General features: G+C 56.8%; 1 protein-coding gene across 2 annotated transcripts; it reads right to left on the minus strand.

Annotated features, from left to right (window-relative positions):
- Positions 1 to 599: 599 nt before the first annotated feature.
- On the minus strand, positions 600 to 14,138 carry ITIH1 (inter-alpha-trypsin inhibitor heavy chain 1). 2 transcript variants are annotated; one of them, XM_044255259.1, is made up of 22 exons: positions 14,025 to 14,138; positions 13,749 to 13,769; positions 13,267 to 13,433; positions 12,698 to 12,802; positions 12,165 to 12,327; positions 11,512 to 11,625; positions 9,556 to 9,681; positions 9,354 to 9,470; positions 8,550 to 8,718; positions 8,337 to 8,462; positions 7,196 to 7,377; positions 6,714 to 6,899; positions 5,555 to 5,694; positions 4,819 to 4,973; positions 4,705 to 4,719; positions 4,336 to 4,356; positions 3,886 to 3,966; positions 3,666 to 3,779; positions 2,478 to 2,679; positions 1,391 to 1,563; positions 880 to 991; positions 600 to 731 (listed from the first exon to the last, which is right to left on the minus strand). In XM_044255259.1, the coding sequence occupies exons 1-22, from the start codon at positions 14,136 to 14,138 to the stop codon at positions 602 to 604; spliced, it is 2,733 nt and encodes a 910-aa protein (XP_044111194.1). In that variant the 3' UTR covers positions 600 to 601. The 2 variants fall into 2 exon arrangements, with proteins under 2 accessions (XP_044111194.1, XP_044111195.1); XM_044255260.1 differs by lacking the exon at positions 13,749 to 13,769 and having other exon boundaries at positions 5,555 to 5,691.
- Positions 14,139 to 15,044: the final 906 nt, after the last annotated feature.

The raw sequence follows: 15,044 nt of genomic DNA on the forward strand, positions 1-15,044 counted from the left end.
CGCTGCCCACCCTGATGAGAGGATCCACATGGGGGGTTAAGCACACAGATGCTGACACAGCTCACACCAGACAGCCTGGGTTCAAATCCCAGCTCTGGCATTTATGAGTGATTTTGGACAAATCACCGAACCTCTGCTCTTTCAGCTGTAAATCGGCCTGAAACAAGTATCAGTGGGAACGTACACTTGGTTAATCCCATAAAGACACAGAACAGTGCCCGTAGAAGCTGCCAGTGTCCTAGGAGGGGAACTGGGTGCAGGAGGCACTCCAGGCACTCCTCTGGCTTGGGGTTGGGCAGTTGCCGTGGACAGGGTGGGGTGGGGCCGAGTTGGTGGAGGCTCCCTCGTGGCCTCCAGGTCTGCCGTGACCCCAGCCCTCTGAGAGGCAGTATCTCGGGTGGCCTCCCGGCCACCCTCCTTCCCAAAAAGGAGCCAGCCCAGGTTAGACATAGCCTCTCTTTAATGAAAATCTTGGGGACTTTGTCACAATGGGTCAGCTTGACGAGGGAGGTGTGACACAGGAAGCAGGTCAGATGCTGTCCTCCGCTGCCATGGTCCTAAGAAAGGACAGGTGTACTGGCGGCGGTGGGGGGGGGGCAGATCAGAAGATGTCAGGGACGATATAGTCCGTGTAAACACCGTCGATCAGCCCTGCCCCGTTGTTGTGGACGAACCAGCAGGTCACCTCAGTCCCATGCCGGGGGTCCTTGCTGTAGTCTTTTTGCAAGCCCCTGAGGAGATACAAAAAGCTGGGGTTAACTTTTGGAGGCAGCAGGGCTGCACCCCCACCCCCAGAAGCCCATCCACCTGTGACACTTGGAGCCTTAACCGATGATGGGGATGCTGAGGGCAGAGGTACTGGGAGAGCAGCCCGCTTACCTGGTGACGGTCAGCTGGTGGCTCTTTACCACCATGGTGGCATCTGTCTTTGTGGGGTCGGAGCCTGGGTGGGGGTCAGACACTTTATAATCCAAGGGGTGGAAGAATTGTCCTGGGAAGGCACATTGGAGCAGCAGTTACCACAGGGGCCCTCGTATGCAGCAGGTGCACCCTGGAAGGTCAGAGAGCTGCTGCAATGTTTTTTTCTTGAGGGTGTGACTATGTCTCATACGTTTTGGCATCGAAAGCCACCTTTCGTTCACCTGTTCTGTGAATCGGACCTCTCCCTGTTCGCCCCCAGGCCCACTGAAGCTTTGGTTTCCCCTTGTGTTTGATCACAGGCTTTCTGAGGGACAAGACCTTCGCCGGGATAAGCCCTCTTTGGAGCTCTGAGCCTCGACGGCCAAGGTGCAGGAGGACCTGCTCTGGTGCTCAGCTGCAAGTCTGACCCATGGCAAGCCCGCAGGCTGCTGCCGCGCACCCCCAGCTCTGCCTGCCGAGCCGGTCATACCCAGCAGCCCGTGTGTCCGTGCCGACATCCGGTGGCTATCCAGCACATAGAAGCCCAAGAAGTCCTGGTGGACGGCACTCCCCTTCCACACCCGGTGCAGGACGACCTCAAAAGTGCCCCCATCTTCCACAGACACCACGAGGTTCCTCCTCCTGTTGATGGTCACCACCACCCTGCAGGGCCGGGCGGCCATGAGGGCAGGTGCAGCTAGATGGCACCCCTCTCCATTCAGTTGCCCTCATCCTCCTGGATCCAGCTCTCGTGAGTTCCCCTACCCTCTCACTCCCCGATGGAGGGGTGTCACCTGCTACAATCTCTTTCTCACATGCTGCTATGTGGGGGGGTGGGCAGGGCTTTTAGTGTGCTAGGCCCTGTGCCAAGCCCTCCACACAAGCTGCATCATTCATTTCTCACTCAGATCCTGTGAGGCTCAGAGAGGGTAAGGAATTTGCCCAGGGTCACACAGCTGGTAAGCAGTACAGCCAGGACTTGGACTCCAGCCTGTCTAACATCAAAGTCTGTGTTCTTTGCCTGCCACTGATCGTCTGTGTCCTCCACACTGGACTCTGCCCACGTCCTCCTATACCTCTGCTGCTGAGCATCGGCTCTGGCCCTTGGCAGAGTTTGGTGGATGAATGAGTGGAAGAAAGAACAAGCACGACACAAGGCACGTTAAGACAGGTGCTGAAAGAGAAGCCCAGTGAACTCTGGAGTTCAGCAGAGAAGAGACGAGGTGATGTTTCAGGGAATAGGTGGCCTTTGTGCTGGGCCCAAGAGGTGAGCTGGCTTGGTTCGGTGGCGATGGGAACGGACTGCAGGACAAGAGCGCCATGGAAGCCTAGGCATGCAGGAAGCTGGGCCTGGAGCACAGGTCCGGAAATGGAGGGAAATGGACGGGATCGTCCATAGGGTCCCACATGTCTGCCCAGCTCACACGGAGGTCACGTGATTGTCATTCACTGACTTGACTCAGGGGCCAAGGGCCTGGCAAGCTCAGGCACCTGAGCTGGCTCTGGGGCTTCCTGTCTTGTCCCTCCCCACCCCTACTCTGGCCCCCCTACCCAGGCCCTGGCCCCAGCCTGGTTACTCGTGTTGCCGCAGCGAAGCCTGGTCCCTCCAGGAGAACACGGGTCCACCCGAGCCAGGGTTCAGCGTAATGTTGTGAGGAGTCACTTCCAGCTGAAAGCCAGTCGCGGGGTTCGCGATCCCCAGCCGTCCGAAGTAGGTGCCCTCTTGCTGCCCTGGGCTGCTGGCCTTGTTGCCAATGAGCTGCCCATTCACTGAGAAGCCTGCAGTGGGGTAAGGCGCCATCCGGGTCAGGGAGGGCCCAGCTCTCGCTAGACGCCTGCCACCCTGCCTTTGCTCACGCCACGCCTCCTTCCTGGGAGACACCCGCACTCCACCTGTGCCACACTGGCTTCGAGGGTCTCACCTCCCAAGGGGTTAGCGGAGGCCACACAGCACCTCTCCCCGTCTCTCTCCTCCCACCACACTAACTACCTGGTACTTAGTCCTTGCTTCTGGGACATGCTGGAGATCCTGCCTCCCTGAGGACAGAACTTGTGTCTGTTCTTCCTCTGTGGCCCTAATCCCTGACTCAGGAGCAGGTCCCAGAGGCCTCCTATGACCTGAGCAGTCCCAAAGCCCCCTCCTTGTCCTCACGACCCCAACACAGCATGTTCTGAAACTGTCATCTGAGAATTTGTTCACCTGTCTCTCTTCACTAAGCTAGCTGCACAAGAACAAGGACTTTGGCTGAGCCCCTCCCGCACCTGTAGGCCATAGGAAGTGCTCAGCAAAACCTTGCAGATGGCCTGACCAGAGGGAGGGAGAGAGAGTGGCCCCACAGATGGACGGGGAGTCATTCCCACCGCCTGAGCTCTGCTAGAGAATGTGCTCTGAGGCTCCAGCCGGGAGGCAGGACAGGATCACTACGTAACTTGCAGAACTAGGTACAAAATGCGAGAGGCTCCTTGTTCAAAAAAATATTAAGAATTTCAAGACAGCTAGAGCAGGGTATTAAACTGTGTGTGGGCCCTCCTAAGCATAGGGTCCTATGTGCCTGCGTGGGTTCCATGTCCATGAAGCAGGTGTCATCTAGGGCTCAGGCAGGCAGATGCGAGAGAAGGAGGCAGATTGAGCCCAGCCAGGGGACTGCGGGACACAGTCTGTGGGATGTGGAGGCCACAGCCACTGTCTTGTCCGCGGCTGCACACTGAGGGTGGAGGGGTCCAGGTGCCATCCTGTCTGACAGAGGGAGTGATGTCCCCCATACCTGTGTCTGGGTCCTGCACCAGGCTGAGGACTACACCGGGCTCCTCGTTGATATTGAAGCACAGAGTATCCTTTTTCTGAGGCACGTGGATGAGGAAGTGGGGATCAGTGTCCACTGGCGGCATAGCAGGGAGTCCGTTAGATTGGGCATTGGGCAGGTGGGCTGGGGCCCGCTGGGAGAGCAAGACAGGGGTGTCCCTCAGACCCTCCCCAGGACTCACCTCCAGTCACTTGATTTGGCAACTGCTGAAAGTTGGAACTGGATTGAGTCGGGGAGGGCTGCAAAGCCGACAGCACGAACGCTGGAGAGCGAATGGCATTTAGGAGGACGGTACCCTGCTTTCCTGGGGCTGCTGGCTCCTCTTCCCAGGCCCCGCCACCCAGGCAGCAGGCCTGAAGCCACAGGGCAGGAGTGGCCCCCAAGTCCCTGATGCCTCTGGGTGTGCTGACCCCCAGTCTGTCTCCTTCCATGGGGACCTAGTGGGGCCAGTGGCACAAGAGGCCACCAGGCCCAGTCAGGGGGCCATTCTGAGGGACCCAGTGAAAGGCAGTGAGGAAGCCTTCGGCTGTCTGTCATTTCCTCCTCAGGCAAATAGGGGCACACAGCCTGAGGGACTGCACGTGGGGAGGAGAGAAGTAGAGACGTATGTCGGCGGGAGGCGGTCACTTACTCTTTCTGTGTCCCAGCATCTCTGTAGAGGACAACGACAGAGGACGGCATCACCCTCACCACCCCACCCGAGAGGCACACACCTCGTTCACCAAGGTCAGTCTGGGCCCAGAGGCCAATCAGTCCTCAGCGAACCCTCCTCCCCTGGGCACCCTGCCCCCCATCCGGGCCCCCTCGGCAGACACAGGCTCACAGAGGCCCGGATGGAGGCTGCGCAAGGGCTCCCCAGGCACAAAGGGGCAGCCGCTAGTTTGTGGTGAAGGGGAGAGGGGGTGCGGGGCAGGGAGCCCGTGCCTGGCGGCTGGAGCACGAGCTGCTTGGCGGGCCACCGGAAACGCCTTCTGAAAACCAACATGTTTCTGAAACTCACCCAACGGCAGAGAATCTGGAAGGAAGAGAAGGGGAAGAGAATTAAAGCCCAGGAGGTTTTCGACCCTCAGAAGCCTCCCCAGACCCACAGCGCTCCCCGTGGCAGAGCACACACCCTCGGGGGGCTTGTCAATGATGGGCTCCAGGCCGTCCTCGTCTGTCATGCCCCTGATGGTCATGGAGGTCAGCGGGGTCACGAACTGGTAAGCCAGCGACATCTGCAGGGCCTTGGCTGTCACGTCGGCCTTGTCCTTCCCCTCTAACTTCATCCTGAGAGACACACAGACCCGCTCCAAGCCCCGCAGCCTGGACAACAGCAGACACGCGCTGCCTGGCCCTTTTTTGCTCATTTGTTCACTCATTCACTCATTCAGCAAACATGTGTGGGGCCTGTCCTGTGGCTGCCTCCCAGGGCCTCTTGATTTAAAGCCCCCACACCAGGAAAACCTGGAGATGTGGCAGGGCTGGGGAACGTGCCTCAGAAAGACACAGGGAATGGACCCGCTGTGTGATTCTGGGCGAGTGGTCTAGCTCCTCCGGACCTCAGCGTGCTCATCTGTGAAATGGAGATAACGAGGAAACTGGCCTGCAGGTTGTGGGGATGACCCGAGCGTGTGTGGACACCATGTCCCCACGGAGAGGGCAGCTTCCTCCCGGCCCGGCCGTGCGGCGGGGGCAAACCGTGTCCCACCCACACTGTTGACTAACCGGTTGATGTTAACCCGGTGAGCAAAGCCGAAGCCCGGTCCGTCTGACCTGCTCCCAGCCTCAGAGGCCCAGGAGTGTGCCTTCTCTGTTCACCCCACTGGTCCAGAGGCCCCGGTGTCCACCCCGCACCGCACGGGTCCTACCGCTTGGCCAGCAGCTCCTGGATGGTGAGGTAGGCCCAGAGGCGTTCGACGTGGTTCTCCAGCATGTGGCCGCGCTCCTGGAGCAGTCTCTTCATCTCCTCCTCATCCACCAGGCAGGTCGTCTTGAACTCTTGGCCCTCCTGAGGGTCGCGATGGGGTGGGGGGCTGAGCACCGTGGAGGAGCACAACCGCTGGGCGGGGCTTCCAGGGGCCCCACTGTGCCCGGTCTCTGTGCTCTGTCCCCCACACCCGCCTGGCCTGAGCCTGCTCTCTTCCCCCTCACTCGGCCCTTGATCCCACAAACGTTTGCTGAGCACTCTCAGAGCCGGGCGAGCTGGCCTCGGCTCTGGGGGATCCCAAGGAAGGGAGGGGCAGGCCCTGCCCTCCTCAAGTCACTCTCTCTGGGGCTGCCAGCAAGCAGCTAGCTATTTCCACCACATTCCACTCCTCCTAAGGCCCACCACGCCCCCACACACAAATGCTTCTCTCTTCCAAGCCGCAGTAGCTGGGATTCCCTCACTGAGGGTATCCTGTGCACTGGGCCCCACGCAAACAGTGCAGGGATTCTTTCATTCTTTCTACCCAGCTCTCCAGGACAGTATTCCCCTGGACTACAGAGAGGGAAACTGAGGCCCGGAGAGCTGGACCTGTTCGCTCAAGGTCACCCAGCTGGTGAGAGGGGAGCCAGGATGCAGCTCAGCTTTTCTGACTCAGAGTCCTGATTCTGAACCCTCGACCGCACAGTGAGGTGTGAATCCACACCCTGCGGTCAGGGTCTGGGCCTCAGACAACCTCCGCCCCCCCCACCAGTGGTGTGTGTGCGCACACACGCGTGCGCACGCGCGCGCACACACACACACAGAGGCACACACGGCACTGTGGCACAAAGCTGGGTGCACAGGAAGTGTTCAGGAAAAGGCTATCCTCTTGCTCTCTCATGCCTGGGGGGAAATGATATAAGGAGTAACAGGTGATGATTAGATCAAGGCACTACACCTAATCAAGGCCATTTTGGTTGTGGGATGTGGGAATGTTCAGGCCTTGGGGAGAAGGGGGTGGTGTGATGCCTGGGGTAAGGGGAATGGGGTGGAGAACAGGTGTGGATTTGGAGCCTCTGAGCGCTGCCTGACCTCTCCCCAGTCCGCAGCCCACTGTTTACCCCATGGGCCAGCACGTCCGCCTTGAAACTGCGCAGTTTGTTGTCAGCAATGCGTCCTGCCACCATGATCTCCGAGCCTTCGTAGTACTGTTTATGGCGTTGCTGGGTCACGGCTGAGACAGTGTCCTGGGGGTAAAGCAGCTCCACGTCCACCAGGAGGGGGTTGGCTACCTGGTCGTAGAAACCCTGCGGGCGGAGGTGGGGCACGACCTCAGAGCTGATGGGCCACCCTGGGCACCCCATGGGGAAACCCGCTCACCAGGTGGGGTGTTGGGATCCCTGTTCTGCAGACAGAATTGCAGGCTCATAGGAGTTAAGGAACCCGTTTCGGGTCCTACAGCTGATTCAAACCGCATTCTAGAGCTTTCTCTGCTCCTCTGGGTGGATGGGCAAAAGGCTGCCAAGGTCGGGCTCCCCGTGGCAACGTGGGCCGTGGCCCACCGTTGGTGGTACGTTGTGGGGTGAAGGGGGAGGGAGGAGACCTGCAGCTGCTGGGTGGCGTCATGGTCCTCATAAATTCTCTGGGCCCGTCCGTTGTTCTCCATGGACATGACCTCCAGGAAGTTGAAGTCCAAGTTGCGGCCAAAGCCCAAGTTGTAGAGCGGGAACTTGCCCCGGATGGCGTTGCGGACATTCTTGAGGATTTGGGAATGGTCCGTCACCCCTGCAGCCACACACCCAGGCAGGGCTGGGATACGGACTCACAGGCACGTAGGGCACAAGGGGCCTTTGGGGCACCCTCAAACCTATCTCAGACCCCCACCTCTCTCCTGTCCCCACCAGCATCTTGAGGCAATGTCTTCCACAGGCTCTGTGGGTGACTACGATAGCTCCTGATGGCCCTCAGGAACATGCCCATCTATATGGATTCATCATAAGCAGACCAGAATCTGCTCTAACCCCCCCCCCAGAGGTCATTTTCATGGCCTCCCAGACCCTGCCACCCTTCCCACCCTTGTTCTACCTAGTCTGCACGTGCCTGATGTTCTCAGTCAGACCCTGCCATTGTACATACTTGTTTTTTGTTTTTGTTTTTGTTTTTCTCAAGCTGCTCCCTCTGCCAGACCTTCCTTCCTGCTTCCCTTCTCCTCCTTCCAGCCTGAGCTCACAGGTCACCTCCTCCAGGCAGCTTCACTGGGACCCTGCCTGTGCCAGATGTCCTTAATCCTATAGCCTCCTGACACCGTGTCCTTTCAAGGCCCTCAACAGAACAGCTGCTCCTGGGTCTGCCACCCCAGTGGATCCTGTGCTCCTTGAGGACAGAGGAGAATCCTGTTCTCTCAGTATCTCTTCTTGGTCCCCAGTCCCATGCTTGGCACACAGTCCGTGCTGAATACATAGTTCGTTAAACTCAACCTGGGAATTCTGCCTGTTGTCCTGGGATCTGCTTAACCCTGTGTCATACAGGTACTTCCCCCAATCGCCCAGCTCAGCAGAGAAATATGCCTTGTAAGTCCTGCAGACTTTATGGGCTGAACTCTGTCTTTAGATCAGGGTTTGACTCTCCTGGAGCCGTTCTTCACCCCCTACCACATCTCCAGTAGTGGGATTTCCAAGCACAGCTTGAACGCCTTCCGTAACAAAGAGATCACCGCCTCCCAACACAGGCCTTGAGGTGCTTACCCTCTGTGGGCTCGCCATCTGTCAGCATGATGAGGACTGAGGCATGGTTGCTGAGTTCGGGGAGGCTCCTGTGAGCTTGGTTCAAGATCTCGATTCCCTGGAGCAAACCTCCATTCAGGTTTGTGGCTGCAAAGGAAGGAAAGCAGGCCAGTGTATCCCTCATTCCAAGGGGACAGAGGGGACTCCAGAGTGACTCAAGACCCCTGCACTTACCCCCAGCCAGGTAGAAGCGCCGCACAAATTCTTGAGCTGCTTGCAGATTGGCGGGGGAAGCCGGCACCAGTGAGCCCTTCCATGATTGCACTTCAGACCCAAAGAGGACCAGGTCGAAATAGTCCCCTGGCCGCATGTCCCCCAGGATTTTAAGGAGCGCTTCCTTGGTCTGTAATGACAGGACGGTCGGTGGAGGGACATGGCTCCATGAGAGTGTCCCCTGTCAATTCCAGGTATGCATCTGAGAGATCCACAGGGCAGAGGGTCACAGTGGACAAACGGGAAGGGACGGGCAGGACAGCCAGGTGGTGCCAGGAGAGGTCTGTCCTCCGGGCGTGGATGAGCAGACAGAGAAGGCAAGGGGACCCCGTGTGGGGAGAAGAAACGACCGGAAACTCGAAGGGGGCAGAATCAAGAAAGAATTTCTAAAACTCTGCCAGTGGAGCTGTGGCTCTCAGAGCACTGTGGGCAGTGGGCTGTCCCTGCTGCCAGACACCTCCCTGGGGATAGCCATGATTGCCCTGGCACGTTCAGTGTGCCCTCCCATCACTAAACCCACGAGCCCACGGGCATCCCACTGTACTACTCAGGAGCAGGGGCTCCTCCCGTCATGGAGGTACAATGAGGACGTGGCTGATGCCCGAGCCCCTGACTGCTGGGACTTCCTGTCAAATCACCCTGCCTCTGACCAGGAGCAGAAATCCCCAGCCCAGGCTCTGGCGACAGACAGCACCAGCGTGGGCTGAGCGAGTGCAGGGGCTGGAAAAGCTGCTGCTGGGGGAACTGCTTCAATCCACCATTCACCTGTTTCAGTTTCTGGCCTTCCATGGAGGTGCTGATGTCGATCACAAAAACCACGTTCTTCTTCAGGTTCGTCAGGTTTTGGGGAGCAAAGAAGTGGGCAAAATGGTTGTTGGCAACCTGGAACACGAGGGGACACGTGAAGCTCTTGTCACAAACGCCCCCGCCTGTCTCCGAGTCTCAGGGCTGGAAGCTTCAGGCTCACCAGGAGGTCACACAGTTGGTCTCGATTGACATCGTAGGTCACCTTGAAGTCCCCATTCAGCATGGACGTGGAGCATGTGGGGCAGGACTGCTGCTGACCCACAGTCGGGCGGAAGAGGACGTGACCCTGGAATGGTGGAGGGCGTGCGGCATTACTGCTTCGTGGGGCTGCGATCTGGACGCTCGCAGAGACACCATAAAGAGCGTGCATGCGCACATGCGTGTGTGTGTGTGTGTGTGTGTGTGTGTGTTGTGTGGGCATAGAAATGAGTCTAGCGGGCCCTTCCCCCCTGCTGAGAGCACACGCCTATAAGGTAGTAGGAGAGAAGACCTGTTTCTTTGCGTATATGCTTCTGAATCATTGGGCTTTTCTACAGGTGTTGCCACTTTGGGCACAAAATAAAAGCAGTATGAGAACAAGAGACATCAGTCAACCCAAAATTGTGGAGTGAAAAAGCAAGACTACGACACTGTGCTGGAAAACAGAGCCCCCATCCCCCCCAACCTCCTTCTGGTGGGCAAAGAGCAGAGGCTGGAAGAAAGGACCCGGGGAGGAAGCTGGAAGCTAAGGTCTGGTTTGACTTGGTGTAGGTGCTCAGGGAATTAGGGATGCATTGTTTTTTTATTTTTTAATTTTTATTTTTAATTTTTTATAAACATATAATATATTTTTATCCCCAGGGGTACAGGTCTGTGAATCGCCAGGTTTACACACTTCACAGCACTCACCAAAGCACATACCCTCCCCAATGTCTATAACCCCACCCCCCTCTCCCAAACCCCCTCCCCCCAGCAACCCTCAGTTTGTTTTGTGAGATTAAGAGTCACTTATGGTTTGTCCCCCTCCCAATCCCATCTTGTTTCATTTATTCTTACTCAATACTTTTTTTCTCTCTCTCTCTTTTTTAAAAAAGATTTTGTTTATTTATTTAACAGATAGAGAGAGAAAGAGAGAGAGCACAAGCACAGGGAGCAGCAGGCAGAGGGAGGGGGAGAAGCAGGCTCCCACTGAACAAGGAGGCCAACGCAGGGCTTGATCCCAGGACGCTGGGATCATGTCCTGAGCCAAAGGCAGACATTTAACTGACTGAGCCACTCAATACTTTTCTAGACTTGTAACTTTCTATGTTTTCTTTAAATGTTTTTTAATTTTTACTTTTCATTTATTTGTTTGTTATAAGACTAAGATATACTCATCAAAAACCTCCTCCAAAACTTGAAAAGGATGGTTAGGAAGGCACCGACCCACCCCTTGGTCCCCTACTAAAAGCAAGCATGTTTGCTAACACTCTGGGTGTCCTACTTTGCTTAAAAAAGAACCGCTCCAAAACTGCAAGAAACATTTCCTTCATTTAAGTTATGATGGAGTCACTACCAAAGGGAGGTGGGAACTGGAGGGTTTGTTCCTGGCTCCATTTGAGGGCAAATTAGGAAGCAGGGCACCGGCTGGGTATCACCCACCCATACGCCACACTCCGCCAGGACCTGGGAAAGGGGCAAACAGGGGACTTCAGAAGTTTCTGCCAACAGGAGGTTTGTGACAAGTGGTAACTGGCGAGGTAGACCAAAAGGCCTTCCCAAACTGAGGTCTGTTTCCTAAAGACCTGGAGCTTGCAGTCCTAACTGCGACAGCATCTGAGATTCCTTCGTGTGCCCTGTATTTCCCTGAACGCTTTCACATGGGTGCAATACAGCAAAGAGGAAACTGAGGCTCAAGCAAGTCAGCCGCTCACCCCAGACCATGCAAACCAGCGTGGGCGTGTCCGCAGCCTCGGCATGCAGGCTTTTGTTAAGTTGCTCTGAGAACGAGAGCGAGAGCTACGAGTTCCCTGGGTACACCAACCACAAAACGCCTATGTCCCTTACTAGGGCAGCCTGCGGCCCCTGCCTGGTTCTCAGGCTAAGCCTGGCTGAGAGGTCCCAAGGGCCCACCACCGCTCCCAGCCATCCCACACACCTGTTTCCCTGAGAAGGATTTCTTGATGAGTTGGCTTTCCAGGTCCTTGGGGAGGAAGGAGGCCTGGGCATCCAGCTTGCTGATCCCCTGAGGCTCAAAGATGTCCACGTCGATCTGCATCATTGAAGCCCCCAGGCTCCATTGAGGCCACCATCAAGACTCAGTCAGGAGCCAACCTGTGTCCTGGCTACCCACCGTGTGTGGTACCCACCTAGCCCTCAGCACAGGGCCTGACATGTCATAGGCACTCCAAAAATAGAGGCCAAATGAAGGTGTGCATGCCTGGGCCCCTGAACTCAGCCGCTACAGCTGCCAACAACAATCATAGCCTCTTCGGCTGCCTGGGGCTTTCTGGTCTACCAGTTCCCGGGACGTTCAATATGTCTCATGATCCTTGTGGCACCTCTGGGACCTGCAGGAAGCCCCAGTTAACAGATGAGCAAACCAAGGCTCAGAGAGGAAGAGGAGGTTGGTAGCTCTCTGCCCACAAAGAGCCCACTAGAACCTACCCAAGGAAGACAGTCTCCTTCTGTGTGCTCAGCCCTGGGATGGCACATGGTGTGCCCTGAGCCAGGACTCGGAACCATGGCGAGAGAGAGGAAGGAGCCCTGCTCCCAAGACGGCTCCCCTGCAAACGGTCACCTGTAATCTACCTCGAAATGATGCACCAGCTGCTTGGGTTTGACTTTGATGACAATTTCATACTGCTTGAGTTTCCTCTTCAGCACCTCCTCGTAGGTCAGCCGAAACGTGGCCTTGCTCTGGGGCCCAATGGTGAGGTGGATGGTGAATTGCTCCATTGTTCTCCCTGAGGCCCTGGACATACGGCCATCGGCCACAACAGAGAAACAAATGGTGAGTGACATGTGGGTCCTTGTCACCCAAAGCGTGGCCCTCAGAATCAATTTCTCTTCCACTCATGCTACTCCTGGTTTTCCTAGCCCTTCACCCTTGTCTTAGCTGGGTGTTCAGGGTCAAGGTCAGGACCCAAGGACAGAGTCCCCTTCTCCCAGAGGCTGGTCTGGGAGGTAGCCAGGTCAGCACCAGCCCTGTCTCGTGCACCTGTACCAGCATTTGAGTTCAGGTAGTTTGCTTACTTCCAATCAGCCTGGGGCTGTTCCCCAGCCAAGGCCACCTTACAGCCCTCAGGTCTGTCCTTGCTGGGGAGGGTGGCACCAGAACTCACCTGACAAGGCCGGCATTCTCTCCGGAGACAGCAGCTTTCCGGTACTGCTTCCATGCGGACGCTTTGTCCTTTATATCCCCGATGAATGCGTTTCCATTTGATGTGCTACAGGGAGGAAGAAGCCCTCAGGGGAAGTGCCCCTGGCCCCAACCACTCAGGTCCTTCATACCAGAGGGGCTCCCAACCCAGTCCTGGAGAAGGCCCTGTCCTGGTGAGCACTCGTGGGAGGCACCCCCTGCCACCTCTCGCTGCCCATGGAGTGGTTCGGGGTTTCCATGGCAGTGAGAGGGGCAGCCATGGCCACAGGATCCAACAGGAGATCTTGGGTGCAGGCCTTTGCTGTTTGAGCCCTATGCTGAAAACCTACTGTCAGAGGCCCCACTGTGCTCTCCAAGATGGGAGCCCAGAACAGACACAAGTGGCTTGCCCATCCCCTCTGTGCCGGAGGTGGCCTCTGGTCTTTCCGGAAAGAAGGAGGAGGTCGGCACTGTCCAGCACCGGTGCCATGGTTTGGGGCTGGGGCTGGTGAATGGACAGCTCTGGGCGTGGGAGTCAGGCAGGGCACGCACATGGCAAAGTCACTGATGAAGGCCGTCTTGGGGATTTCCACTTCGAAAGCCACTTCCTTGGCTTCGTCGGCATTGTTAACCACTTGGCTGGTGATGACATAGTGGGCGAAGCGAGAGGTGACTTTGCAGTTGACTTTCAAACTCCGGATGGTCACGCCATCGACGGCCTAGAGTGGAAGTGAGGGGGCTGTGGCTGGGAACGGGGAGGGGGGGCCTCTGAACCATGAGGGACTCCCGTGTCGTATGAGGAATCAGCACCCAGCTCAGAGGCCAGGCGCCCAAAGAACAGACCGGATCTCCCAGAAAGACCCACTCTATCCTCTGCCGGAGACCCTGCAGTGAGGCGTGCAAGCCCCCATGTCTGGGAAATGGAGTCCCTCTGCCCAGAGCGCTGATAGAAGGGCACCCCCTGCAGGATGGGGGGGGCAAACAGGCTGCAATATGGCCCCCCTACAGACCCCTTTGCAGAGAATCTCACTCACTGTGTCCACAGTCTGTCGCTTCTGTAAAACAAAACCGGGACAAGGGTAAGTGAGAACGTGTAGGGGACCATAGCTTATCTGCTAAGGAGTGGGAATGGGACACAGTCTGGGTCCTCTACCCCTTGGCCTCACCTCCCCCTCGCTGCTTGGACATTACCTCTCCAGGCAGTGGTGGTCAAGGTGACTACGGGTGGCCCTGGGCCCTGGGGTGAGGGTCTTGTGTCCCTCTTGGGCCCATTCTGGCCTCTTTCTGGCCTGAGGGGTTTACCCACATACCTTGTTGACTTTGGGCCCGCCTGTGGGTGAACCCTGAGTGGGCATGGCCTGCAGGATGAGGAGGAAGGCCAGGTATACGCACAGGAGCGCCCGCAGCCCCATGGTGCCGTCCATGGTCTCGAGGCTCCTGCTGCCTTGTCCCTTCGCTCAGACGTTAATCAATAAAGTGCTGGATAAACATGGATTAAACATTAGACAAGGTGAAGGCAAATATCACAATCAGGGGGATCAAAATTTAGCAGTAAAATCGTTCTCCTTGGGGGGGATTCCCAGCTGCGTAAACTCCTGACCAGCCTCAGACGGAGCCCCTTTGGACAGAGCCGCTCTCCGCTGGCAGGAATGGCGAAGCCCCAGATGGCCCATCTAAAGCCTGGTCTGGCACAGGCAACACCAGGGACATGGTGACATGCGTCAAGAAGCCACAGTTCAAAGTGGACTTCTGAAGTTAGGTGTTACTTTCAAAATTCTTCAAGTATCAGCAACCTTTTCACAGTCACGGTCTGGCCGGGGTGGCAAGATGGTGGAGTTTACCAAGTGTCCGCCCACGCCCATGGCTCTAGCCATGCCCTCCCTTGGGCCGGTTCTGCCAGAGGCTGTCTGGGCAGTCCCTGAGATGTGTAATGGGCGACCCGTGCTTTAGGACAGTTTCTTCATCCCTCTGGACCTTCGCGTCTGGATTTGGAAAGAACAGAAATGAGCCTCATTGCTCCTCCTCCTGGGCAGGGATGGGGATGCAAAGAGGAATGCTGTGTTTTTGTCATGGAGGGCTAAGTATGAGCTACGCATTGATCTCAGCCCTTTGCTGTCTCATTTTATCCTCGTGGTGTCCCTGGGATATTGGTCTCACAGCAGGTGACAGGATAGGTCTTCAAACCCAGATCTTTCAGACTCCAAAGCCCAAGCTTATCGTGTAATGACAAAAAAGCCCTCTGCCTTATTAGCAAGAAAGGAGATGCAGAGTTGAAAACCCCAGGGACCTCTTTTGGACTTTCAGTTTCTCAAGTTTTCTGCCCGAGCCCT

Source organism: Neovison vison, chromosome 6 (assembly GCF_020171115.1).
Source record: "Neovison vison isolate M4711 chromosome 6, ASM_NN_V1, whole genome shotgun sequence".
Classification (NCBI taxonomy): domain Eukaryota; kingdom Metazoa; phylum Chordata; class Mammalia; order Carnivora; family Mustelidae; genus Neogale; species Neogale vison.